The 27,927-nt window shown below is 33.0% G+C and overlaps 3 protein-coding genes across 3 annotated transcripts; all 3 read right to left on the reverse strand.

Annotated features, from left to right (window-relative positions):
- Positions 1-261: 261 nt before the first annotated feature.
- On the reverse strand, positions 262-11,434 carry LOC123694936. Its single transcript, XM_045640571.1, has 7 exons — positions 11,349-11,434; positions 11,004-11,177; positions 4,626-4,831; positions 4,121-4,274; positions 3,030-3,298; positions 2,439-2,651; positions 262-1,538 (listed from the first exon to the last, which is right to left on the reverse strand). The coding sequence occupies exons 1-7, from the start codon at positions 11,398-11,400 to the stop codon at positions 1,485-1,487; spliced, it is 1,122 nt and encodes a 373-aa protein (XP_045496527.1). The 5' UTR covers positions 11,401-11,434; the 3' UTR covers positions 262-1,484.
- Positions 11,435-11,955: 521 nt separating this feature from the next.
- Positions 11,956-18,296, reverse strand: LOC123694929 (putative transporter svop-1). The gene is made up of 10 exons (XM_045640562.1): positions 18,207-18,296; positions 17,551-17,712; positions 15,690-15,852; positions 15,194-15,315; positions 14,639-14,883; positions 14,257-14,408; positions 13,721-13,832; positions 13,316-13,602; positions 12,823-12,950; positions 11,956-12,087 (listed from the first exon to the last, which is right to left on the reverse strand). The coding sequence occupies exons 1-10, from the start codon at positions 18,256-18,258 to the stop codon at positions 12,023-12,025; spliced, it is 1,488 nt and encodes a 495-aa protein (XP_045496518.1). The 5' UTR covers positions 18,259-18,296; the 3' UTR covers positions 11,956-12,022.
- A 2,209-nt stretch (positions 18,297-20,505) lies between these two features.
- LOC123694932 (synaptic vesicle glycoprotein 2C-like) lies at positions 20,506-27,441 on the reverse strand. Its single transcript, XM_045640564.1, has 9 exons — positions 27,286-27,441; positions 26,271-26,433; positions 25,833-25,954; positions 25,291-25,535; positions 24,349-24,503; positions 23,979-24,108; positions 23,168-23,466; positions 21,664-21,791; positions 20,506-21,100 (listed from the first exon to the last, which is right to left on the reverse strand). Exons 1-9 carry the CDS (start codon positions 27,422-27,424, stop codon positions 21,042-21,044), a joined length of 1,440 nt encoding a protein of 479 aa, XP_045496520.1. The 5' UTR covers positions 27,425-27,441; the 3' UTR covers positions 20,506-21,041.
- Between the last annotated feature and the right edge of the window lie 486 nt (positions 27,442-27,927).

The following is a 27,927-nucleotide window of genomic DNA, read 5'->3' on the forward strand; positions in this document are numbered from 1 at the left end:
ATGATGCAACTATTATTTTCCCTAACAGTTACTGCATGTTTGTTATTGCAAAATTAATATGGTGGAACCCAGCCTAGTGTCTATAAAGTTCCGTTATATATTACTGAGATTATAGCCTGTCACATATACATATACGGACGTATAAAAGTGTTTCAAAGTTTTTTACGGAACTCTGAAACGTGGCGTGGCGGAAATCTTGGATATGGGAATAATAAATAATTTTGATTGGTTTAGGAAAGGTCTGTTCAATAAAATACCGTATAAATTTTCAATCATTTATTACGCAAATAAGATAAGTACGTAGGTATATTTCACACGAATCCATTACGCAAAACCAACAGTCAAATCTACAAATGCAAAACATAGGAAACTTCGTTTCATAAAATTTTACTAAAAAGCGATATCACTTAACAAAAGCAATTCAAAAATGCATGTATTTTTATAAAATTGAGCGAATTTTGATGCAAAGAAAATACACAGATACAAAAGCTTACGCTAAGCTTACAAATAAAACGTTTCCTTAAAATAAAATGACAGATCTATAAACTAATGGTAATTTAAAAATAAAAATAAATTTCATAGCGGTAAACATAAAACGGAAGAATTTTTTCTACATAAAATTGTAAACATTAAGTACCGAGTTTAAGTACTGCATTAGGAATATTTTTAATAATATATTATAAGGAGGAATATTTTTTCGTAAAATCTCACACAATAACTGGTAGGATGGAATAGAGTCAAAGATTTATATAAAATTGTATTTTAATTGATTCAAGTTTGTCCTACATCATCATGCATATATTCTTAGAAACTGTTTTCAGAACAGGTGGTACCTTAAATGTGGTCCTTATTAATTAACTATTTTGGTTCCCTATCGAGGTTTAGTCTTAAATTAGTTTATAAAGATCGCGACTAAACATTTATTAGTTAATTATTATCATTTACGTGTTCTTTATATTTAAAAGCGCTTCTAAAAGAATGAATAATTTCTTATGTATTATATCAACAAGGAAGATGAAATTTAGTAAAAAATAGGTGAACGTTAAATGCTTTTGGCATCTGCAGTCTTATACATTTAAAACTACCGGTTAATGATGTTAAAAATTTCAAGACTATCACAGAATTTTGAAACGATGTCGAGTTTATAATTTAGAAAAATACTTGTCTTCATAAGCTCTGGTTGCTTATATCTATAGTTAGGGTTGCCAACTGTTATAATATATTTTTTTATATTTGTTCCGTCATAGAAGTATGCAATATTATTGAAGACAATTCAAAAATACAATATTTAATAACATAATATTTACCGAAATACTGGAAGAATAACTTTGTATAATATGATTATTACTTCTTTTATATAAAATTTAAGCATATTTTATATCTTATTTTCAATTAACATTTAAGAAAGAATTTTGGCAACCCTATCTATTTTCAAGGGAAAAGCGCTTTTAAGCTGTTCTCAATTTATTATTCCCTAATTATGGTCATAGAAGTAACTCCTTGGGGAAGAGATTCATGGAAGCGTAGTCTTGCAGTACCTGAAAATAAATAAAATGGTTTTAATTTGATAAATTTTAGTAAGTATATAATTGTATGATTGGTGAAGTTATAGGGGGTGTTCGTCATCAAAATGTACGATTTAGCCTTTGGTCACAGAATACATAATAGTAGCTAAACGCTTCAGAACGGACACTCTCCGCCTCCCGCCAAAATTAAACACTTACCTCACCCCGCACGATCATGCTATAAATGGCCCGCATTTTTCTGCAAGGACGATACGCAACGAAGATTGACAACATTAATCAAATTGAATTAAAGTAATTTTATTATTTTGGATTTGTGATTATCGTTTTTCGTAGAAAATGGTTAGATATTGTGCTGTTTACGGATGTATTTCATCAGAAAAACGCGAATTTTTTTTTACGCTGGTCCCAAATGTGCCAACCAAAACGTTAACACACACATTTGCAGTCTCTACAGTGTGACTGTCAAAACGATAATTTTGTATGGAGTGTCCGGGGTGTGCTTTGGTGAAAAATCGATCAGGACCACGAAAACATGGTGAGAAAACCGACATGTCGAAGAATCGAAAGTTCGCTAGCCGCATTTGGCCAGCGTGGTGGATTCCTGTACTATCTGTTGGAACATAATAATATATAGGCTGATTATGATACAAAACCAAGTACCACCCACGTGAATGCGAGGGGTTCGTTCATATCTACACACTAATATTATAATGCTGAAGAGTTTGATTGTTTGAACGCGCTAATCTCAGGAACTACTGGTCCGATTTGAAAAATTCTTTCAGTGTTAGATGGCCCATTTATCGAGGAAAGCTATAGAGTATAGGCTATACATCATCACGCTAAGACCAATAAGAGCGGAGTAATGCGGGTAAAACCGCAACAGCTAGTACAAAATATCGGAAATATACTCACTTCTAACAGTTCCTTAACTCTTGGCCTCGGCACATCCAGCCCCACTATACCCTTAATCTTGCTCCCGTCGAGGCACAATTGCTTATTCAGCAGCAGCTCCGTGCTAGCGCTGGGCTCTAGCGGAGAATGTTCTAGATTGTACTTGCGGCAGATGTCCGCCCATGCTGTGAGGTGTTTGTCGTTCGCTTCTTCAGCTACGGAGGCTATGTCGTTCTGGAAAAGGTTAGTTTATTCTGGGAGGTTGAGAAAGACATAAATTATTTGCTTTTTATCCGACGGATTCGTGCAAAATCGACGTCGTTCGTTCGTTCGATTAAAATGGTGAAAGCTAAAAGGGTTTGGAATGAAAAAGGTAAGTTTTTTTTTGTATATAAACAACAAATTCGCTGGAAACTACATTGTGTAATTCAATTTTAAAATTCCTAGGGCAAATGTAACTTTAGAAATCTCAACCGATAGCAGTAATAGTTTCAACTTTGTATTATCTATTGTAAAGTAGATTTTTTTTACAAAAATTATAACAAAGTTTCAATAAAAAATATACAATATACATGTTTACCTAAATAACAAAATCGAATGAATTCGACTCACCTTAGCCAAAGTAGAAATAGCTGTGCCATAATAATCATGATTGATCTTGAATATCTCGGACACTAGTTCAGCAAGGCTGCCCTGCGAGCTATTAGCTTCATCCACGATATTATACACTTGACTTTGAGCTTCAGGCTGAGTGCCTAAGGTCCAAATTGCTTTGCACACGTCTGACACGTGGACCGTATTCATCTTGAGGTCAGCAGTCCAGAGGAGTTTCATTGTTTCACCGAGGTGCTTGTAAATGCCTCCGTAGAGGAGGCGGGGAGCTGGAAATAATTTTAATATTAACATTGAGATATATATATGGAGACGACACCGCCTTCATCACTTATGTTCCGCTTACCATAAGCCATATGGCTTAACTGCACGCTCATTTTTTATTTGTTTTAAAGTGAAACACATCAAACATGCCTTCGTGTGTGTTACGATATTGCACAAATAATACACATAATACGGAAAAGTGCGAAGGAATAACTTTTCATCGGTAAGTACCTAACTAGATAATAATTTTTAAAACTTAGAGCAAAAAAATGCGCCCCGCGCCGCCATCAGATTTTGTTCGTGGTGTCTCCTCCATACGTATTATGGAGTGATTTATAGTGTATGTTGTGATTTATTATATCTCAATGAATATTAATAGCTAATTTTAACACTATATTGGAGGGTATAACATTGACGTACAATAAACAATTAGATTCACAATAACACTTAAGAAGTGTCCGAAAAAAACTCTGCTTTAGGAGGAGGATTAGGCAGAGTTTTCTAATAAGCGAAACGAACAGCGACTTTGAACATTACTGCACCGCAATAAGGTGTTAATTTCAATGAACGCAGCTTGAACATTTTTGACAACTGTGAATGTAATTGTTTTACAATGAAATGGAACGCGTTTTTTATTTTAGTTAAATGGTACGATTAATATGTGATAATTCAATGAATAATTATTAATGTATTCGAAACAACACGCTTAAACTCAATCAATGTATTGTACCGGTCCTTGGTAAGTAGGTCAAAATCGAGTCTAAACGTAAACATGTGGAACTAATGAAAGCGTGTTAAAAAGCAAAAAATGAAGAATCATAACTCACTTAAACTCCGTCTATCTCCCACTCCGTACACTATGGCTGGTCGTAATACTGTATAGTTCAATTCTGACTCCAAGTTCTTCAACTCTTTCTCAACTTTACTCTTCATCCTGCCTTCCACGGTCCAGGGCTCGATGGGACCATCTTCTTTGTGAGGCTGTAATATTTAATAATTTTAAAAGTTTTCTACACTCTAAAAATTAACAAATTAAATACTTCCTCGCGAACCACGCTATCCATTGGTGAAAACAGAGCGAAAAACAGTGCAGTTTTTTTTAATTTATCGCGAAGGACTTTATTTTCTAACATGTTGTGAAAGTGAAGAAAAATCTAGAAAAATCTAGATCTTTTTTATTATCATGTCTTCATTGTCAATCTTAACGAAATCGAAGCAAAGCTAATAATAAAAGTTTCGTCAAAAATCATTAAAAAAAATTATACTACAAACAATAGAAGTAATCAGGATAATCTTTTATATGAAATTAAGAACAAAATCATAAAAGCTCACCTTATCGCTGCTATACATCTGTCCACTAGATATTTCCACCAGTCTATTAACTTTGATCTTAGCGCACTCCTTCGCCACGTTCGTGCTGAGGGTTAGTATCCCCTCCGAGTAGACCGCCTCCGTCTGCCCGACCCTGGTCTCCCCCGCGCAGTTGACGACGAGATCCCAGGGGCCAGATGTCGGTTCTAATGCTGATGCGCATGATGCTGGAAGTATTCATGGATTATAGCAACAAAAAGTAGTATAAACCTGACCGCTAATTTACATAGCCTCTGTCACTACCACAATTCTGATGATTACAACATCTCATAAAACTAAATCCATCCAGTAGTTAAGGCAGTAGGGCTTGCCAAATAAATGTACACTCATACACTCGAAAAATATAACCCTCCTTCTTTCGCAAACAGGTAAAAAGAACGGAAAATAGAGACCAATTTATGACTATGATATATTATGTCTAATCTATATCGACGAATAGACATGAGAGACAGAATTCAGAAGAAAATAGATTATAACTTTTTGTCTTGTTTTGTTTGATCCAAACATATGATAAGTTTCTGATATTGTGATAACGAACAGCAGACTAATTTAGAAGTATTTCAAATTTATTATACTCGTTTCATAGAATGTCTGCAAATATTTGCATTTTATCGAGTTATAGGCCCCATGATATCATAATCGAATTAGCTTCCTGCGATCAATAGCCGATGTAGATATCTTATCGTTTTAGTTTAATAATAAAAATATCTCCAATGTTTTTACCTGGATTTAGATAGAATAGTATTTTTTACGGATGGGAATAAGTTGATGTATCGTAACCTGATAAGTGTACAGGATATATTTCCAGCTATTTAGAAAACATAACTCAAACATTCATTTATTCAATTAGACTTCTTCTAGAAGCACTTTTGTATCGTCATAAATATTTTTTAATTTACCACCTATTCGGAAAGCAATATCTATAGAGAAGAAACGGCAAGAAACTCCTTTTAAATTCTGAATAACTCTCGAAACTTCTAAGCAATATCATAGAATTATTTCGATGTTGTTCGCTTATATAAGTACATAACACTATTAACTACTCGCAGTCTAATCATAATAATTTATCAATCGCATGCATTCGTATTGTTAAAGGTTCTCACATCACAATTTTATTAGGTAGGTATATGCCACTGCGTCCAGCGCATTGTTCTGTTGACTGCATGTGAATACTAATACGATAAGCGTTAAATGCATTATTGTTAATTGTGATTTATTATTCAAACAGATAAATCTATACTAATATTATAAAGCTGAAGAGTTTGTTTGTTTGTTTGAACGCGCTAATCTCAGGTACTACTGGTCCGATTTCAAAAAATATTTTGGTGTTAGATAGCCCATTTATCGAGGAAGGCTATATAAGCTTTATATCATCACGCTAAGACCAATAAGTAGGTACATATATAATTATTCTGCACTAGACTAGACTAAAAAAAGGTTCCCATTGATTATTGAATAACGTTGCTACTCTCTGAATGTTTTTTCTATTATAAAGAGCATGACAATTTCATATTATTTTCTTCATTTATTATGCTCGTATTATAATTACGTATTAACCGTAAAAGGCAATTAGATAATGTAAATCGAACGTACAACAATTATCTGTTTAAAATAGTCTACTGCATACGTCATTAAATACTTTCTCCTTCGTTAAAACGAAATGACTAGAATGCTCCGACATAATTTATCTTATCCGTGACGTCGCTTCAAAAACATGAGATTAAATACACTACTCTGAAATAGAGATAAGAGAATATTTTCTTTAAAAAAATATGGAGGTACTAGATTTCCGCCCGGGGCTTCGCCCGCGTTTGCAAAGGAAAACCCGCATAGTTCCCGTTCCCGTGGGATTTCCGGGATAAAAACTATCCTATGTGTTAATCCAAGTTACCCTCTATATGTGTGCTAAATTTCATTGTAATCGGTTCAGTAGTTTTTACGTGAAAGAGTAACAAACATCCATACATCCATACAAACTTTCGCATTTATATTATTAGTAGGATTTTGTGCTATTTCTGATAGTCTAAATAAACCTACATAATAGAAAGTCTACTATTTTATAGTTTTAGATCAAGGACGGCTGATTTTTGTGTTTCTTTTCTTTGCTTGACTTTTAGAATTTTAAAATCGACAAAAATAATAAACTATAAAGGGTATGTGTATGTCGCAGGCAAACATTATTATTTCGCCGTTTACAAACGCTCGACATTTTGTAATCCGTCGAGAATTATTCGTAATCAGAATTTTTTGATTTAGATAAGGGGGTGGGTTAGGTTCGTTGTATTTTTAACTACACAGAAATTGGAGCTCCGTTGGCGACCGTCTTTTTGTGGACGTTTGGAAAAAGTTCTGGGCACATTACAATATGCCGAGCATAAGTGCCGGTAAATTGTACGCACTAATCATAAAAGCGGTTGCATATTAAAATGGGAAAGCGGCTAACCGCGCGGTTAGCCGCCCCCGCGGTTAACCGCTAGTGCGTAAGGGTACTAAGTGACAGACGGCGTTAGTAAATGGAAGAAATTGTACAATTTGCCTGCGACATGTAGTATAATAGGTATATTCAGTTATTTAAATAGTATTTCAAGTGTTAATTAATGATACACGTAAGGCTTCGTGAAAGACAAGCTGTGCGTAATCGTATTACGCGAACATGTAACAGTGTTAGGGTTTCATTTATAGAGAACGGTAAATTCAGCTGTATCAGAAATGCTCTGTTTTATAGGTTACGTGCATTTTGTTTGTTTCACTAGGTTTCACTATGAAAAATCTCTTGATGTTTCAAACTCAAACATTTATTTATTCAATTAGACTTCTTCGAGAAGCACTTTTGAAACGTCAATACATATTTTTAACATTTACCACCGATTCGGAAAGCAGCATATCTATGGAGAACAACCGGCAAGAAACTCCATAGTTGCTCTTTTACATCATTTCAGTATTACAATTTAATTTTACAAAATATGTAACTATTTTAAATACTTAAACTAAATTATATAATTTATTATTATTATATATTATCATAATATGCCAAAGAACTACCCAAAAGAGGGTAATGTCCTGTGGTTTTTACGCGACAACCCTCCATAGGTTTTTATCTTCCATAATATATTCCTTAATGCTGTAACAGGCTCTCTGAACTAATACGTTTTTTTCATAATTTTTAAATTTAGCACTACTAAACTCTTTAATACTATGAGGAATTCTGTTGTAAAAAAGTATACCTTGGCCCATAAATGAATTTTTAACTTTAGCTAACCGGTAAAAAGGGTTTGTTAGTTAATATTATATCGAATTGAATTTGCGCAAATATCGTATCTATTGTATAACGCAGTTTTCTTCTAGTTCAAGTTTCACTGTAGGTTCAATGATTGCACATATTCCTTACTAGGTACAAAACGCACAAAATTAACTTCCAATAGAAGAAAGTATAGGTAATAGGAGTAGAGATGAACTATTTTCTATCCAAGGACAGCAGACAGCTAGAGCGTCGATCGTCTCTAATTCCCCTCCGCAGGTATTCTAAGTATTGATTTTTTAAATTTACACCCTTGTGTTCATGCACTATTTAGCCCGATTGTACTAACTTGTGCCGGCGACTTTGCGTGAACCTCCCTATCCAATATCCATATAATCTTTTCTTCACTTAAAAGTTGGATTTTTAAAAATGCTGCAATACATGAATGCATCTTAATTGCAAACAAAAAAACTCAAAACAGTTATGGATTTATGAAACTGATGTGTTCGTTATTTTATACGGTCTTAAGGGCCCTTAGTAGGTGAAAACGGCAAAATGGACTGTTTTCTATGAGCTATAATTGAAAATATTGAAATGTTGGTTAGGCATCCGCCCCGGAATGGCGCGAAGGATGCGGGTTCGAGTCCCGCCTCGTGATCGAATTTTTTCTATTCTTTATAAATTTATATGAAAATATTGAAGTTTTTTCGCACTGAAATTTCTAATATCTATTACAGAACGTATGTGTGATGGGATGGCTGTTTCCAAAACACGATTGGAAAAATTTTGCTCGATAAAAAAAATCCTGAAGTTACCTCTAAAATATCATAATATAAACTCTCATTACAACCGTATTTTACGATAATAATTCGTATAAAATCACAAATACATAGGTATAAAATCACAAATATCGCGATTTCGTGGCTGTTTTAGATTTAGAAAATACTAAATATTTTCATTCACTTTTTGATAAAAATGTGAATGGCGCTTACGATTTTTAGTTTCGAGCACGTTGATTCCACACTAAGCGCGGACCCCCTCACCGCTTACCTCAGGCCCGAAGAGCTGAATTTTCGCTGATCGCCCAACCCCCCTTAAGGGTCAAATTTCTCTAAATTACTTCTTACACCTGCGCTATTTACCTATAGTTCCATAATAGCTGCAGGTTTCTAAGCTCAGTACTTTGATTTATTAATCTGTATCCAATTAATTTTTTATTTATATTGATTTTATAACTCAAGTATTAGTGTTCTAGAAGTATTTAAGCTCTAGAATAATGTTCAAGAAGTCAACATTTATTTACATAGAAAACCGGCGCCATTTAAATATTTTTTTTAATGATTCGAGGCTGTTGTTTTTAAACGATACCTCAGTTCACATACGCAAATGTGATAAATATCAAATTACATTAAAAAATATATACCAAAAATATTTTTAAGAATTTTCGATTTGAAGAATGAAATAACAAATTATTTATTTATTTTTAATTTTTAAGTTGGTTCAATTCCCAGCTGATGCAGGTGAATTTTCGAAAATCTTTGAATGCTGTTCTATTTTTTTTTTAATAAAATAATGTTTACTTTTAGCAAAATTTGCTATCTCCAGTATTTCAAGTACCAGGGCCCATCGAAAATTTCCACACTGTATATAAAATTCTTGTGTTTAGTTACTTAAGTTACCAAACTCAGGCTGGACCGATTCTCATAAAATTGTGTGTGCCTATTGGCAAAATCTGAGAATCAACCGACATCTATTTTTATACCCCTAACTGATGAGAGTAAGGCAGAACAATGTCTGCCAACTGCCAAGACAGCTAAACTATACTCATATTATAAAGCTGAAGAGTTTGTTTGTTTGAACACGCTAATCTCGGGAACTACTGGTCCGTATTGAAAATTTTTTTTGGTGTTAGATAGCCCATTTATCGAAGAAGGTTATAGGCTATATATCATTTGCCAAGACCAACAGGAGCAGAGCACTGCGGGTCAAATCGCAGAGCACAGCTAGTTATCTATATTATTTCTATAATTATGCAACTGAACATCCCACCATAGTCCAACTTAGTATGGAAGTGACTCATCAAGTGATAACTTATCATTAAATGTTAGTGACATGTATTTATAAGGATATTCTGCATATTCATTCTTTTAAATAGATTATTTTCCTTGTTATTTTATAGTTTATATAATAAGGATTAATAATAATTAAAATCTATAAAACAAACCAACAATAATACCTTTTATGGTATGATTTAACTGAATGGCGGCTCAGAATATAGTACAATCCGATGCGCAGAAAAAATTTTTAGGTATTAGTACAAAGGACCTGTGCGCACTCACAATCAACTTCTGAACCATCATTACCTTATAACCATTTACCTTTGATATTTGTATATATAATAACAGTAGCTATCTCAGCAGACATTCTGCCTTTCTCTTATCATTTAGGGATATGAAATAAAAACTGTTGTTTGATTCTCAGACGCACCGGATACGCACACAAAATTTTATGCGAGTTTGAGTTTGATTTTATTGGCAGTTTCAACAGTTTAACTTCAAACATCATGACACAAGATTTGTTATTTATATTTTAGATTTAACACAAATAAAAATTAATGCCTATATATCTCAGTCATGGCATCAGTTTGAATAGCTGAATCACTTTTTCATTGTTTATCATAGATTTAACCCATTTTCTATTGTGTCTGTGATTCCGGGGGCTGAGTTATTAAAGAAAATATAATCAAATTCTTATTCTACTATTGTTGAAGAAGTTACACTGACATTACTGTGGGTGAAAATAGTTTTTGTATCCATTGGTATTTCCTTGTACTTAAACTCAAGGCAAGACTTTAAAAGCAAAGGTGTAAGTATAATTAATAATGAAAGAATGTAAAAAAATAAAATATAACAAAATTATTTTCTTTGCTGAGAACATTATAATATACTGTTGTTTGTATGTTGCTACAATTACTTTTTACGTTTAAAATAAAAAATGTGTTTTATTGAAATATTTACTTATCTGAATCTTATTGGAAAAGTTATTTTTATCTTTTTTTTAGAAAAAGCAGAGCCGAACAAATAAATATATATTTTACTTACTTGGATTTATTAAATTTGCGCTCTTATATTCCACTCGAGGGTCTTCAAACGACTTCGTATGAGCGGGATTCAGAAACGCGAGCTGCGGCGGAGTCTTATCAACCACACGGAGCGCGCTCACCAAGTCGTTACTTATCAAGTAGTGCACCAGGTTCCGACCGATGAAGCCGCACCCTGAACCAAAACGCAACTTAGCAAAAAACACTTTCAAGTTAGGTCACCCGATGACTAACACTAGGGACCGTTACTATATTTAAAAAAAATAGCATTCTCGAAGCACACACTTTAACCACATTATACGTAGCCCTCTTAGTGGCCATTTCTATGGAAATCTGTATTAATTACCTCCTAAAACCACAACTCGCAGTTTTAAATTATCGCCGGCGGAATCGGACATTTCTCCAGCGGTTTCACAAAAGTGAATGACAATTGACAAATCAAGTGACAGCTCAAGTAATTGACAAACTTGACAGATGTTTTTTTAACGTACAACAATACGAGCATCACTAGCTACGTAGATTTTAGCCAGTAGCATTTTGTACCTGTGTTTTGTACTTATTTAACTTTTTTGTATATGTAAGTAAGGAAAGGTATTGCAATAATAAAACACCGGGGGTTAACTTTATTGTGTAAGCTTTTCGCTTTATGTTATAAATTTTCGTACGGCAACGTAGATAGATATTATGTATTTAATTTTTACAAAAATATACAGTACCTTTTCCGATGTCGGAAAGGCATGGACTCGCGAAATACATAGGAAGTATTATTCTTAAGGAATATTATTATTAAGGAATCAAGGGCTTGTTAAATAAAATATTTTAGTACATTTTTGGGAATAAGGATTTAAATAACGAATAAAATGTGTTGAAGCTTTTCAATTTTTATTTTATGAGAAATTAAAGTCTTAAAATTATTATAACTTAACTATCACAATTCACAAAGTATGATGATTACTTAACTTAAATATCACAATTCACAAAGTTCTTATTACGAGAACAATATTTAAATGTTTTATATTATTAAAGCTTCGTGTCCGATTTGCGAGGACGGTCTGAAGGTAGAAACAGCGACACCACTAAACCAGCTGAAATATAATTGATAAGAATTAATATACTGTGCCTTGAAGTAGGTATCAAATAATTTAGCATGGTTATAAAAAAGGAAAGTGTATTTTCTATAGGTATATTACCATATTATAGTACCCTGAATAATATAAAGTTTGGCTGTTTGTTAGAATGCGCTAATCTCAGGAACTACCCGAACGATTAAAAAAAAAATCATTTTTTTTTGCGAGCCAGTTTTTTTAAATAACTTTATAAACAGAATGTGAATAATGAGCGTCATATTTTATAATATACTGAAATATACTGCCCGGTTGGACCCTGCCTTCCAAGCCAGAGGTCGTGGGTTCGAATCCCACCCAGGACAAACGTTTGCTCTGTGTCTGGGTGTTAATCCATACTAATATTATAAATGCGAAAGTAACTCTGTCTGTCTGTCTGTTACTCAATCACGCCTTAACTACTGAACCAATTTGCATGAAATTTGGTATAGAGATATTTTGATACCCGAGAAAGGACATAGGATAGGTTTTATCCCGGAAATCCTACGGAAACGGGTTTTTCTTTGAAAACGCGGGCGAAGCCGCGGGCGGAAAGCTAATAGTTATCTATATAATTATTTATTTAAAATTATATATGTTGGTTTATCAGCCATCTGGTTTCCATAACACAAGCGAAAGCGAAGCGAAATATGGGATCAGATCGTGCCGTGTCACGTGTGTGAATTTTTCCAGAAATATTTATTCATTTATACTTACATAAAACAAGTGCGATATATCCCGCAATCATTGGCACACAATGATCGGCCAGGAGTGTGGCTATTATTTGCACACTGAAGAAACCAAAACCGCGCGCAACTACTACCGACAAGCAAGTAGCCATTCCTCTGTAAAAAAGTTAATTTAGAAAAAAAAATCCATAGGCTAACGAAACATATTTTTTTTTTAATTCTCAAGAGTCTGATATGAATTAACTATTTTTATATTTAATACTAGCGGTCCGCCCCGGCTTCGCCCGTGGTACATATTTCGCAATAAAAAGTAGCCTATGTTCTTTCTCAGGGTCTAAAGATTGTCTGTGCCAAATTTCATCAAAACCGGTCCAGTAGTTTATGAGCCTATTCGTAACAATCGTACAAACAAACAAACAAAGTGTTCCTCATTATAATATTAGTGTAGATGTAGACAATATCATAATTTTGTTCAATACAGCATAAATAATAAATATATAAATAAAGAGTAGGTATTTTACCTCAGATGAGTAGGATTTACTTCCACCAAATACGTATTAACATTTCCCAAAATGAGTGCCACATAGAGAAATAGGAAAAACAGTGAGATGTTTATAATAGGTTGCTTCACGAAAAGTAGTAGTGTTCCAGCGACTATTGATACAGAAAAGACCAGAATGGTTAATGTTTTCTTGCCAATAGCACCGACACAGAACGTTAGGAGTACGTTAAGGGAGCCGGATATTCCAGAATATAACATTACTGCGTAGAATGTCATTAGCTGTATTGTGTTGTTGCAGTCTGTTTTCTGTGGAGGAAGATTTATTTTAATGGCGGAAAATTAAAAGAGAAAATAAATTAATGGTTCATATCTTATTATGTTTCTAGCTGCTATAGGCTATTATCGGCTGATATTGTAATCGTACATTGCCTGAAGTTGCAGTACTGGCTACTTCACAGAAGGTTTTATTAGCGTTGTTTTCTCCGTTGAAAAACGCGTTCGTCATCGTCGGTATCCACATTGTGTATCCTGTAGCTCTAGAAAAGCATTTCAACTATAGTTACTATGATAACAATTTTGAACTATTGACGTACGAAAAAAAACTATGCTAACAATGAACAATAACGCTCAAAAATTGTCCGAAACAAAACTCTGCATACGCGTATTTACTAGGCAGAGTTTTCTAATGAGCAATCCATCTTGAACATTACCAGTACGACGAAATAAAAAGTTAATTTAGCTGTATATTCTGATCTCTTACTGGTTGTCCAATGTCCATACAGATGAAAACTGGTAAAAAGCATCTGCCCCATTTTCACTTACTGTTACGGCGCAAAGTTTTGCAGTGCTATTCCTCAAATTTTATGTGCAATAGATTGTTTTTGAGAATATAATTTAATTATTAATTGGTACATTATGTGCAGAATTCTAGTTTTGGTAATGTTACCACCGAATACTTACGTCATATAAGCGCAAAGGATAATGTAATAAAGCATAAGTGAATTTTTCAGAAGTGGAGGTTTAAATAGTGGAACTGTTTGGTTCCAAATCTTTTCTACTAGTGACGAACCTACTTCCGGTGTAATATCTTCTTCTAGATATATTGAGGAGATCTAAAAATATAAAGGTTCATTTGAATACCATCAAAAGTGTGTAGTTAATTTTCTTTTAATAAGACGAACGTAATTGAAGATACAGAATTTATACCATTTGACAGATAAAGGAAAAGGTTTGCAGAAAAATAATTATGAGTACCTATTGATGAATTTTTGGAACTCGTGTCTTTTGCAATAAACACCCAAATTAAGCTTAATCTTATGAAGTGCATACAAAGGCTACTTACTAAAAACTCCTCGCAATTTTTTCCCTTATTCCATCTATACATAGACTCCAAGACTTCAATGGCCTTCTTCTCTTCTCCATTACTGAACAAGAATTTAGGACTCTCATGTAAAAATAAAATTCCTAATGTACCGATAATTCCAGGTACTGTTATTAATTGGAGAATAAGTCGCCAGGGTCGATAATGTACGTTTATTAATGGCAAATAAATGTCGAATGAAAATTGAAATACTCCTAGTGCAATCACTGTAACAAAGGAACTTGATTAGGATAGTCTTTTCAAAAATATCTAATTTGAAATTTAGAGAAAGAATGTAAAAATAATTAGGAGACTATCTATTTATACAAACATAAACTAAAGTTAAACAAGTTATAATTCTTGTTTACCAATAAATTTTAAAGAAATGGTTAGAACTGGACAAAATTGAAAAGGGAACAACCGCGAGGCACTATAGCTTTCGAAAAAAAAATTGACAAAATCGATTCAAAAGTAACAAAAATAGAGTGGAATGAAGAACCTCCTCTTTTTTTGAAGTCGGTTGAAATATATACGAACCACTTAAAACTGCCTGAACGTACATAGTAGCGCTGGCCATAAGGAACATAAACTTATTTCTGAGTCTGGGCGGAACGCTTTCACCCAGTAGTACAAAAGCGGCTGCATTTGCTGAAGAAGAACTGAAATAAGATAAATAGCTCCGATATTTCCAAATGTTACTATGAAATAAAAAAAAAATAAACAGGTGAGGTGATAACCAAAAGTAACACCGTAAAAATAGCTGAATATGGACATAAGAAATATCTACTGAATATGGATAGTAGCTTCATAGTAGAGATGAATATAAAATAAAATAACTTATTATTACGTATTTTTTCTGATGATGAAAAATTGTTATCGGGTATACAATGTAGATACTACTCCAAGAACAATTTATTAGGAATCTTGAAGTCAGCGGAAAGAAGAAAGTAGAAGAAGTAGCGGAATTGTACATATATTTAATTGTAAATATACTTATAACTAATTACGTATTCTACTGTAATAGTGAACTCACAATGCAGCAGATAAAAACTTCAAAGTCGCTAAAGACGCGTAGGTAGGAGCGATGCCGGATGCCAAACTTAGTGCTAGACCAATCGGCATGGCGATGAGCAACGTGGTCCTACGCCCTAGAGTGTCAGCACACAGGCCCCACGCGTAGGAAGAAATCATTACTCCTGTAAATTATGAAATAAACATGATGTAAAACGGAAGACATTTAGCTGCCTACCTGTGCCCCGTGATAACCGCATTGTTCCGAATTCCGATCCTGGCCTTCCTCCACAAATGTAGGTACTATCAATCAAATTGGACCCGTTTCCTGAGTTAAGCGCGATCAAACAAACAAACTTTTCAGCTTTATTATATTAGTATAGATAATAGATTTGGGCGACGTGAATTTTTTGTACTATTACCAATTACGTGACGCGTCTGCTCTGTTGCAAAGTTAAAAAAATAACCATTAGTATTTTGAGATTTATGGGGTAGGTATTATTGGTTATTAGTATTTTTTCATTTTTGTTGATTGTAATGAATAAATCGAATTGCATGTGTTGCTTATGCTGATTGCAATGATAATGTAGGTATACTTACGCACTTTAGAATTTATTTTCTATACAGGAATAAGAATTATAGGACCTTCTGATAAGAAATTCGTCAAGTGTCAGATAGTCAGGACAAGTCATAAGACGATTTTTTGTGTGCTAGAATGGCTAGAATATTATATTTCCTTTTTAATTACACACAACGCGTGCTATAAAAAATTGTACCTACTTATTTGCATTTTCGTTAGTAGATAGGTGGCTTTAGAAAAATTAAAAAAAGTCTAGGTATATTAAAACAAAAGCGGTAAACAATTAGGTACTTGAATTTTAAATATCACTCATAAACTTGTTTTACGGTAGGTACCTATTCATTTTACCAGTTAAATTTACCTACAATAAACGATAAACCATAATCTGTCTCTACGTCTGAATGTTTTGAATGATCGGAATAGTTTTAAAATTATAATAATTATCTCTAAATATGCGAAAGCAACTCAATCATGTCGACTAGGTAGTTACTAGGTATATGGATTTTGAACAAACTTGGCAGTGTGGTACCAGAATAACACATTTACACACAAGCTCTACAGGCTCTATAGATTATATTAGGTACATAGTATTATAATTTATAATATTATATCTGTGGTTTTACATACCCTAGACTAGACTGAAAATCAGCACTGTAGTACGAGCGCTCGAGTCAAACAGCATACCTAGCTGTGTCTGGGCCTTTTGCCACAAAAACATTTTTTTTTCTTATTTTTTAATTTTGATTTTCAATTTTTTGTATCCAAAATTATTGTGGCAATAAATACGTTCATTTCATCACAATTTAGACAATAATTGGATTTATACAAGCGTAACCTTGCTACATATAATGCCTTATCAATAGTTTTTTTCGACAGCCGACTTATTTTAATTGTGCTATGTACACGTTAATTAATTTTCTAATCGATTCCGGTAAAAAACCGTAAGATTTATTTACTGTTTACAGAGAAATGCACGGTTATAAGTTGAATTAGTGATTTTTTTAATGTTTTCCAATTATTTCCTAAACGATGCTCAATTAGTTTGGGGTCACGCACACCCTTCCGTACCTATAGGTAATTGTTTTATTTTTAGGTCAAATAATAAGTAGATAATCAACGCCCGAAAAATATTTTTGTAATGTACTTAAATAAATCCGTAAAATTCGCTATTTAGGTATCTTAATGTTAATTAAATTTTAACAATCGATTAGTCATTATTTTAACGTGAAAATTTTACCTACAAACAGACAAACACACCTATACGCACTTATAAAACTATTATGGGGTAGTACACACATCTTACCAATTAAAGGCATAGCAGAGAGCAACCCTTGCTGTGATGTAGAGAGTCCCATGTCGCAAGCCACGTTGGGAAGAATGATGGAAAATCCAAATATATCCACATACATTGCCAGAATTTGTAAACAGCAAGTTATTAAGAGGCATATGTTATATTTTCCAAACCCTGGAAAAACAAAACATTTCCGTAGAGTACCTATAATGACTTAATATGTTGTTCAAAATTACTAGATAATATTAGCACAGACTAATAATAATATACTACGTATACTTATAAATATTAGGCATAAAATTAACAGCGCGCGGTTCAATTCCAAATTCTTTTTATGGTTAAATTTTAACACTCAATTTTTATAAGTAAGGATGTTGATGTTATGAAAATAATACCTAAACAAAGCCTGAACGTGACAGTTTATGAGATTGGATGTGTGTTTGCCACTCTTTCACACGAAAACCACTGAACGAACAATGATGATAGCTAGGTACTATGAAGCAGTAATGAAGCTTTACCTACATCCATACATTCGTTAGTTCCCGAGATTAGTGCGTTCAAACAAACAAACAAACAAACTGTTCAGCTTTATAATATTAGTATAGATAGATTATTATCAAACTTATTTAAAATTAGGGATAAGTTAATGTGTACTAAGTACTTCGTACCTGTTTTATCCAGGGCTATTTCAAAGTCAACTTTTTCACTATTTTTAAACATATTTATCTACACTTGATATCAACCGTACCTACGTGTCGTGAATAAATGGAGTGAATAATACAAAATAATATTATTTATACTTATATATATAACTAACTTATATATATAACTAACTTATATATATAACTACTTATTGTGTTTTAATAAACGTAAGCGAATATGTCGCTACTAACATAGAATAATTAGCGTATGATAATTTATAGATAGGTATCATCACTACATAGTATAAAACAAAGTCACTTTCTCTGTCCCTTTGTATGCTTAAATCTTTAAAACTACGCAACGAATTTTGATGCGGTTTTTTTTAATAGACAGAGTGATTCAAGAGGAAGGTTTTGGTATATAATTTATTAGGTTTTAGACAAAGCGGGCGAAGCCGCGGGCGGTAAGCTAGTTATACCTATAAACTTCATATGCGTAACCTTTCGCGCTTGGCTGAAAATAGTATGAAAATCTGTATTTGAGTTCATTAAAAATAAATGAAACAACAAGGAAACAACCATGAAAACATAATTATTTATTTCATAATCAACTCACAATATGAATATATAATAATATTTTATGATTTGAGTATAAAGCATATGCAACAATAATACAATAATATGCATTGAATGCTATAAAATATACCAAAATAATAAAATATGTAGGTACCTATGCAAAATAGCGTTAGCATGTCTCTTGGACTTGACACTGAAATAAGAGATAAAAAAATCCTCTCAAAAATACTTTAATTAATAAAAATACAAAATAGGCAATACATTGAAAAATATATCATTACGTATCATTTTATATATTTATATATATGTCTACTTATGTATATATAATATTATTATTATTGTAACTAACGAGACAATACAGTGATGTAACATGAATATGTTTTATGTCATTTTGTACCGGATTATTATATTATTTATATCATTTTATTGAAGTGAAACTTCTTTATCGGGGTTGGAAAAAAATTTAGTGTAACATTTTTTCGTTACTCGTGACATTTTTCCGTTACGCGCCATCTTTTTCTTATCCCTACCACGCGTTATTCGACGTATTTCTGTAAAGTTGCATATACCTATTAAATTATTTTTTTGAAAAATAAGGTCATAAAGAAGTTTCACTTCTTACGTGTATCTATACACTAGTACACGCACACATTTGCTAGTTTGCTTTTTAGCTATAAGGGCGCCTTATATAATGTTACTGTTATTACTTATACTGCTGTTCTCTGTATTTACCTACTAGTGCAATTAAGAATAAAAAAATATATCTACCTACTAATATAGTTACATCTATGGAAAACGTACCAAAATATTATAATGTTGTGATTGTGTGTTTCTGATGACGATGTTACTTAAATGCTATACATAATATAATATTACCTATATTAAAATATAAGATTATTCCCTTGATTACACCATAAATAAATAACATTCATGTTTTCACTATAACTACATAACATACAATCATTATTATTAATTCACAAAATGAACGTAGAATGATTATTTACAATAGATAATTAATATGAGTCAGGAGTATCATAAAGTTAAAAAAATAATCGTATAAAATTAGAAAAACTTTAGGACACTAAGTTTTATTTCAATATATTATTTAATCGCGATTAAAAACAGATTTTGCTTCCCTTACTTTATCCTCCTGTAGGGAATGAGTTTTTATACATAGGTAACAACAATACTGAAACATTATCATCAGTCTAAATTAATTATTTCTACTGCAAGGCTTCTTAGTATTTAACCCATTTACCAAGCCAAATGATAGGTTTCCCAAATCTAAGACTACATATCTGCTTAATGTTCACATAAAAATTGAATTAATTTTATATTTCAAATAAAGCTTTACCATCACCCGTATTCTAACTTTAAAAGTACCTTAAAAAATATCTGGTTACAAGTTTCTAGAACCAAAACCTACCTATTAAAAAAACACATCAAAATCCGTTGCGTTATTTCAAGTATAATTAATGTTGACAGATAAGATAAACAGCGGGAAGTGACTTAGTTTTACACTATCAATATTCAAATTCAAAATTTGAATTTGAATTTGAATCTGTCTTACCACAACAACTTTAGACAGGATTTAACCTTGGTTTTGTCGTATTTCACCGGTAAAATGGCATTTCAATTCTATTTCTGTTCCTTGTGCCATAACAGTGTCTATCTCCTAATCTTGTGTGTAAGTCGGTGTTTTTTGTGTACATGCAAAATATTATTAAATATATATATGTATACTGTGATGGTACAGTAAGTATACCAGTATTCTTAAAGAGATCTCTTAGTGAGTCCCGAGCACGTAAATTATATGTATATAGAGCGAATGGCTCTTTTCTGTAACGTCCTTAACTGCCAAATAATGTTGATTTTTACATATTCAAGTACCTATGCATTAAATTGTTTTTATTGCAACACAGTTATGAGTTACTTTCTAACTTAAAAAATATATTTACTTCAAAATCACGGTTTATTTTATTTTGTGTGACTTACGTAAAATTTAATTACCTAGTTACAAACGTTATACACACTAGTTTTTAATTATTTTGAATATGCCTATGACGCCACACCATGGGGCTGAATCGATCCTATACTTAGATCGCAAAATTATTGCCTCAAAATAAATATAAAATGATTATATATTAATATATTATATTATATACATATACATATATGTTTTTATATTTGCATGATTCTTATATATAGATTAAAATATAAAAATTACGGATATAAGATTGTTAAATACATACAAAATACAATAAAGATAATATATATAAATTTTTCTTAGATCTTTTCTATTTTCTTTTCATCTGGCGGCAGGAAGAAAGCGGTAAGTAGGCCCACTGAAATAAAAAAAATAAGTAAAGTTAAGAATCTAATATATAAAATTGTTGTGTCGTGGTGTTTGTTACTAAATTCCACCGTAACGGCTGGACCGATTTTAATAAAAATTTCTTTGTATATCGGGTAGGACTACATCAGTCCACATCTTTATTTCTCGTCCCTGTTAGATAAGAGTAAGGTAGAACAGCGTTTTAAAGATATATTTTATTGTAGCCATTTTATAATGTAGGAATTCCCATGTGACTACTGCATTTCACACAACTACCCACTCCTAAAAAATAAAAAAAAAAAAATATTCCAATTTTGAAAAAAGCCCTCAAAGATTTTAAAAATATTTTAAAAAGAAACTTTTGACAGCATATTTTATTATAAAAAATACGTGTGGCACTCGTTGACTGCCGCGGTAAAGCTATTGCATAGCATGCCTTCAAGCCACACCTCCGTGCCTGTCGCGGTCGGAGTAGGGAGCGTGAGGTTTTTCGTTACGCAATTTCTGGATTCGGTCCCCGCGCTCAAGGCCCGCGATAGAATAGATGCAATAGCTTAAAATAAGAGAACTCACAGAAACCCAGCAAAATATAGCTGCATATCATCGGGAAGCAGTGGTTGGCCATGTTCATAGCGATCACTTGCACGCTGATGAAGCCGAACCCGCGCGCCACCACCACTGAGAGACATGTTGCCATTCCTCTGTGAAAAATTATTTTAATTAACCAGCTGACCTGACAGACGTAATGTCTACGTACAAATTATTGTCAAACCCGTGAAGGATACATGGCTGTTATGTTATTGCATTTTTTGAAGTGAAACTTCTCTAACGGGGTTGGAAAAAAATTTAGTGTAACATTTTTTCGTTACGTGTGACATTTTTCCGTTACGCGCCATCTTTTTCTTATCCCTACTACGCGTGATTCGACGTATTTCTGTAAAGTTGCATTTATTAAATTATGTGTTGAAAAATAAGGACATAAAGATGTTTCACTTCTTACGTGTGTGTGATCTTACTCACACATTTTTAATATTTTGGCGCAAATTTATTGAGATTTTCTTTCATAAGATTCTTCTTCTGACAATAACGAACACATCAAAATATAAATTTCCGAAATCGGTTCAGCCGTTCAAGCGTGATACCGTGACCAAGGGAAATAGGGATTCATCATAGACTTTTTATATACAGTAACGATTTATATGAAAATCGCCACTTGTTCTTGCGGCAAAACTAGTATAATATTAGTACCTAAAATTATCGTACGACTAGACTCAATCCCCCTAAAACCCTCTTAAAATGTCGTTAAAAATCATTAATCCAATGAAATTAACAGCTTATTCGTAGGATATAAATTTAGAATGCCGTAAAACCAAAAATATTAAATTATTCCGAGGATATTCAAGTCGTAGCGTAGCTCGTTAGAAAACTTATCTCGTCCATTTAAATTATTTAAATTACAATATGACCTTAGTACATGACAATGTATCCTTAAGTAAGAACCTTCCCTAATAAATAAATCACAACAACCTTTTTCGTTGTAAATGTGAATATAGTAAGTACCTATGTAGTTTAAAAAAAATCCCCTGAAATAATTTATTGGTTTTATTTCTGACGTAGAGTCTTTTAACTTATTATTTATATTCATGAGTCTTTTGTATATTATATTATTTTTAGCTATTTATTTTGCAACAAATATTCATTTTTAATACAATGCGAATGTTAAATTGGTGTTAATTTTAAGAATATTATGACTAATGTATAGTAATGCAGTTTTTACGTGAAAGAGTTATAACTATCCATCATTACAAACTTTATCTTAATATATATAAATCTCGTGTCACAATGTTTGTCCTCAATGGACTCCTAAACCACTAAACCGATTATGATAAAATTCGCACACCATGTGCAGTTCCATCCAACTTGAGAGATAGGATAGGTTTTATCCCAGAAATCCCACGGGAAAGGGAACTATGCGGGGTTTTCTCTGAAAACGCGGGCGAAGCCGCGGGCGGAAAGCTAGTTTATAATATTTATGAAAAGAATAGTTCAAATAAGTCTTCCTAGTACTTATATTTACCTTAAATAAGTAGGATTCAATTCCACCAAGTACGTGTTGATATTGCCCAAAATCAAGGCCACATACGGAAAGAAGAAGAACAATATAATGCTGACTATCGGAACCCTCACGAACGGCAAAAAGCATCCACTTGCTAGCGTAATGATAATAACTAATAACGTGGTCTTTTTCTTTCCCAACGGCTTCACTATGAACGTCAGAATCAGGTTGAGTAGACCGCAAAGACCGGAGTAGACCATTACCGCGTAGAGCGCTTTGGGTTTGACGACGTCATTGCAGTCTATGCTTGCTGCTAGTGTCTGAAAAAGTAGGTATTTTTTATTTATTAGAACTTTTGATATTTTGTGAAGCAAATTAAATATCGCAAGTGCGAGTCGGTATCGCGATACTAAAGGTTCCGTACAAATAAGTTTAAACGCAATTGAAAAAAAATGGTGACCCAACCAATTTATGACCGTGCCAACTGGTGGAATTTTTATTTGTTGTTATATTGTGTATGGTTTGGTCTAGGGTATAAAAAGGCCCTGTTTTAATCCTTTGGGTATAGAACCCAGTAACTAACTTATTTTATATCATCCACGACAAATTATATGACCAGATTTCTAATCAACCTCATTTATTATTTTTGCATATTGTAAGGCATGCACATTTAATAAAAAAAACGATCTCAAACACCTAAATTTAATTATTTTCAATTGAAGTCTCTACTTATGTAAACCCAACTAATCACTATTTATATTAATATGTATAAAAAAATATTTAAAACACAATAATTTCACTAATAATAAAAATTAATATAAACAATACTTACAGTATTTTTGTACGCAGTTTTACTCGCGGCAGCACTTGCGACTTCGCAAAACGTCAACCCGGTGACATTGTTCTCTCCGTTGAAATATGCGTTGGTTATTGTTGGTACCCACATCGTGAAACCTGTGGAACTGAAGAGCAGATTGTGAGTGGATTAACTTGCTGATAGATGGAACATTAAATTTTAACTATACTACTGTAGTCTGTACGTACTACTACATTTACAATTAGGTACCTGTGTAGAATCGCAGTACATTCTTATTACATTCAAACTAATATACTATAACCCGGCCTCGCGTGTAATTTCTAATAATATTTATACTACATATACTTGAATCAACCAATTTATAAAGTAAAAAAAAAGAACTCACGTCATATACGAGCACAATAAGATGAAGTAGAGCTTCAGAGAATTCTCCAATAGCGGTGGTTTGAACAGCGGAGCCGTTTGGCCCCAAACCTTTTGTATTGGCGACTGTTTCACTTCTGTCTTCATTTCTGACGCTTCTAAGAACACGGAAGATACCTGAAATTGTAAATTGTCATAATAATTATAAAGTAGTAGACAATTATGTATTATACAACAACAACAACAACTGCAAAAATACTTTATTGTGCACCAAAGAGAAAAGTACAAGTAAGGACACAATACATTAGTTAATAAAAGAGGCGGTCTTATCGCTCAGACAGCGATCTCTTCCAGACAACCAGGTGGACAAGGAGACGCAGTGCAAAAGTAATAAAAAAATTGGTTGTCTGTAAAGTCGGTTTACTGACGATAGTTGAACGTGACAACGTCCGATTGTGCTTCTTTGTCGCTCGTTCCGCGCTCTCGCTCGCACTTCAAGCCTTACATGGAACGCCTCAGATGAGTCAGAGCGAGGTAACGCCGCATGAGTCATGTTTTTTCGTGCGTGCAGCCGGCTTTATCGAATTATAAGACGTTGTCACGTCAAAAAGTAATAAATTAATAAATAAATCGACGTATAGACGTTGATGATTTCAAATAAGATCTTATAAATCGATACGTCTTAGGCGATTCGTCAACATATTCAAAGGGCACCCTAACTAAATGACTCTACTATGTGTTGAAAGTATCTTTATTTATCCATAGTTGTAAAGACGAAAGAATCATATCAATATTTAATTCTTGTTTTATTTTATAATAAAGAAGATTGTACCACTGGTTATAGTGTCTGTACATTTCAGGCATTTAATGGGCATTTTCCTTATTCATTATTTGTTTTGTGTCAATTAACACTTTCTACCTGTTATTTAAGATATTACAAATTGCAATTTTGCAAATAGCTCACCGGATAAGAATCATCATCTTTCCCCGTGTTACACACATAGATCCTCTTCAAAGCTTTCATCACTTGTTCCTCTTGTCCTTTACTGAGGAGGAATTTGGGACTTTCCTCCAGGAAATACAATCCCAAAGCTACCAGGAGACCAGGAACACTGAGAGTCTGGAGGAGTAGCCTCCAGGGACGGTAGACCAGGCTCAGCCAGGCCACTTCGATGTGAAATGTGAATTGTAGGACTATGAGCGCTGGTACTGTTAAATAAAATGGAAAATTGAAAGGAACTAATGCATCTTATTACAAAACTAGCTGTGCTCCGCGGTTTCAACCGCATTGCTCTGCTCCTATTGGTCTTAGCGATTATTATATATAGCCTATAGCCTTCCTCGATAAATGGGCTATCTAACACTGAAAGAATTTTTCAAATCGGACCAGTAGTTCCTGAGATTAGCGCGTTCAAAGACAAACAATCAAAATCTTCAGCTTTATAATATTATAGTATAGATTAGTAAAAAGTAATACTCGTTTATTTTATTAGATAAAGTACTTACTGCAAATAGCCAATTGTCCAATCATAGTCGCGCTAGCCATTAGAAACATAAATTGACTCCTATGATGGGCTGGTACACTCTCTCCGAGAAAGACGAAACCCGCTGCATTTGCTGATGATAAGCTGCAATATAGAATTAATTTTAATAAATTCTATTTTGTGATTATTAATTGTATCCAAATAAATATTAGAGAAGTGAACTATGCGTTTTACTGTAAAAAGGTTCATTTTGTTGTTTTAATAGAAGTTGAATTTATTTTTGTTTATGCTTATGATTATGAACTGTGTATTAAACTTTAATAGTAAAACTTGGAGGATCAATTAAAATACTACTTGATAATTGTAGTTTGTTTGTTTGTTTGTTGATTAGTAGATTGAAATACTACTTAGTAGTTATTCAACTACTTCAATACTACCTAACTATGATAACAATACTTACAAGCAAGCTGAGAAAAACTTAAGTACACATAAAGATACAAAATTCGGTGCAATACTTGTGAAGAAACTGAAACACGACCCTATAGGCATTGCAGTAAGGAGCGTTTTTCTTCGACCTAGGGTATCAGCGCTCAATCCCCAAGCATATGAAGAAAACATTATACCTGGAAATTGATTAAAACAAGAAACAATAAAAAAAAGAGTGTCTGTACTTATGTACACGCGTTAAAAGTTATAGGTACTTCTTTGGCGTATGGAAAAAATACTAGAATATGCAACTTGAACATAGTTATCAATTTTCATACCACCTAGAACTAACTTCATGCTGTTAAATTTAGGTGTCGGTGTGCGCGCGCATCGTAAAAATTCACTCTCATCATTTTTCTCCTTCGCGCCAAAAGAAGTACAACTTCAACAAGTTCTTAGTTATGCAGACTGTATTTTTATTTTTATGCAAAACTGAGATTGAGTCAAGCATAATGTCTCCATTGCATTATTTACACAACTATTGTCTTACAGAAAAAAAGTAGAGCAGAATTAAGTTGAATTTATTTTTATAAAGACAATTTAATGGAACTTAAAGATATGCTGCTTAGCTTCTTGGAGGGCTGGGTGGTGATTTGACTATTTACATCTCCTTTTCTCTATCACGCAGAATAGGGAACAGCTACATTGATTTATTAATTATTTTATGATAGCCCTTTCGCACAAGAGTCGTAAGGAACATAGTAGAGTCATTTAGTTAGCGTGCCCTTTGAATATGTTGACGAATCGCCTAAGACGTATCACTACGTAGTATAACTAGCTGTGTCGCGCGGTTTTACCCGTGTAGCTCCACTCCTGTTGGTCTTAGCGTGATAATATATAGCCCATATTACTCGTGGATAATGTAGCTTTTGAATGGTGAAAGAATTTTTAAAATCGGTCCAGTAGTTTATGAGCCTATTCATTACAAACAAACAAACAAAGTTTTCCTCTTTATAATATTAGTGTAAATGAAACTAATTTCCTTTTACCTATAAGTGGTATAGCTGATAGCAGTCCTTGCTGTGTGTTGGTCAATGCAAAGTCGCAGGCGACACTCGGCAGCAGGACGGAGAAGCCGAAAAGGTCCATATACATCGTTAAGATTAACAGGCAACATATTATCAGCATACAGTAATTATATTTGCCGAAACCTGCGAATATAAAACATAGTAAATGTTTAGATAAATAAATATTTATTTATTTATTGGTTTACCATCGTTTGTTTACATTTTTACAACAAAAGTTTACATACATAAAATAAACAAACATAACGTAACAAACCGGCAAACATAGCATGCAAAACGTTATAAATAAATATGGGGGTTGTTAATAATTATTTTTATAATATGTATTTTATAATCCTCATTAAATATTATATAATTTAATTAAATAAAAAGTTGTGTGCTATCCACTACTATTATACCTACCACATTTAGATTTCAATTTTTCGATTGAAGCCTTCTGAATAATAAAATGAAATTTTCATGGTACCTAGCTACCTGATAGATAGAGCAAGTTTTTAAAAGCCAAACGGAAAACATTTTTTATGTGATTTTATTTTTTTACGGGCCCTTGAAGTGGTTAACATACTGGGTAATTTTATCTTTCTTGGCATTTAATTCTTTTTTTTA

This window comes from Colias croceus, chromosome 10 (assembly GCF_905220415.1).
Source record: "Colias croceus chromosome 10, ilColCroc2.1".
NCBI lineage: Eukaryota > Metazoa > Arthropoda > Insecta > Lepidoptera > Pieridae > Colias > Colias croceus.

What these genes read in the sequence shown, in the direction of transcription:
- LOC123694932 (XM_045640564.1), bottom strand. Translation starts at nt 27,424, where the DNA reads ATGCTGATAATATGTTGCCTGTTAATCTTAACGATGTATATGGACCTT. An exon ending in AAGTTTTTCTCAGCTTGCTT is followed by an intron (nt 25,955 to 26,270) that starts GTAAGTATTGTT and finishes TCTATATTGCAG; the next exon opens with CTTATCATCAGCAAATGCAG. An exon ending in TTATTGTGCTCGTATATGAC is followed by an intron (nt 24,109 to 24,348) that starts GTGAGTTCTTTT and finishes TCTGCTCTTCAG; the next exon opens with TTCCACAGGTTTCACGATGT.
- LOC123694929 (XM_045640562.1), bottom strand. Translation starts at nt 18,258, where the DNA reads ATGTTTAAAAATAGTGAAAAAGTTGACTTTGAAATAGCCCTGGATAAA. An exon ending in AAGTTTTTATCTGCTGCATT is followed by an intron (nt 15,316 to 15,689) that starts GTGAGTTCACTA and finishes ATCTTATTTCAG; the next exon opens with TTCTTCTTCAGCAAATGCAG. An exon ending in GTACTGCAACTTCAGGCAAT is followed by an intron (nt 13,603 to 13,720) that starts GTACGATTACAA and finishes CTTCCTCCACAG; the next exon opens with AAAACAGACTGCAACAACAC.
- LOC123694936 (XM_045640571.1), bottom strand. Translation starts at nt 11,400, where the DNA reads ATGTCCGATTCCGCCGGCGATAATTTAAAACTGCGAGTTGTGGTTTTA. An exon ending in AGATGTATAGCAGCGATAAG is followed by an intron (nt 4,275 to 4,625) that starts GTGAGCTTTTAT and finishes TAAATATTACAG; the next exon opens with CCTCACAAAGAAGATGGTCC. An exon ending in CTATTTCTACTTTGGCTAAG is followed by an intron (nt 2,652 to 3,029) that starts GTGAGTCGAATT and finishes AACCTTTTCCAG; the next exon opens with AACGACATAGCCTCCGTAGC.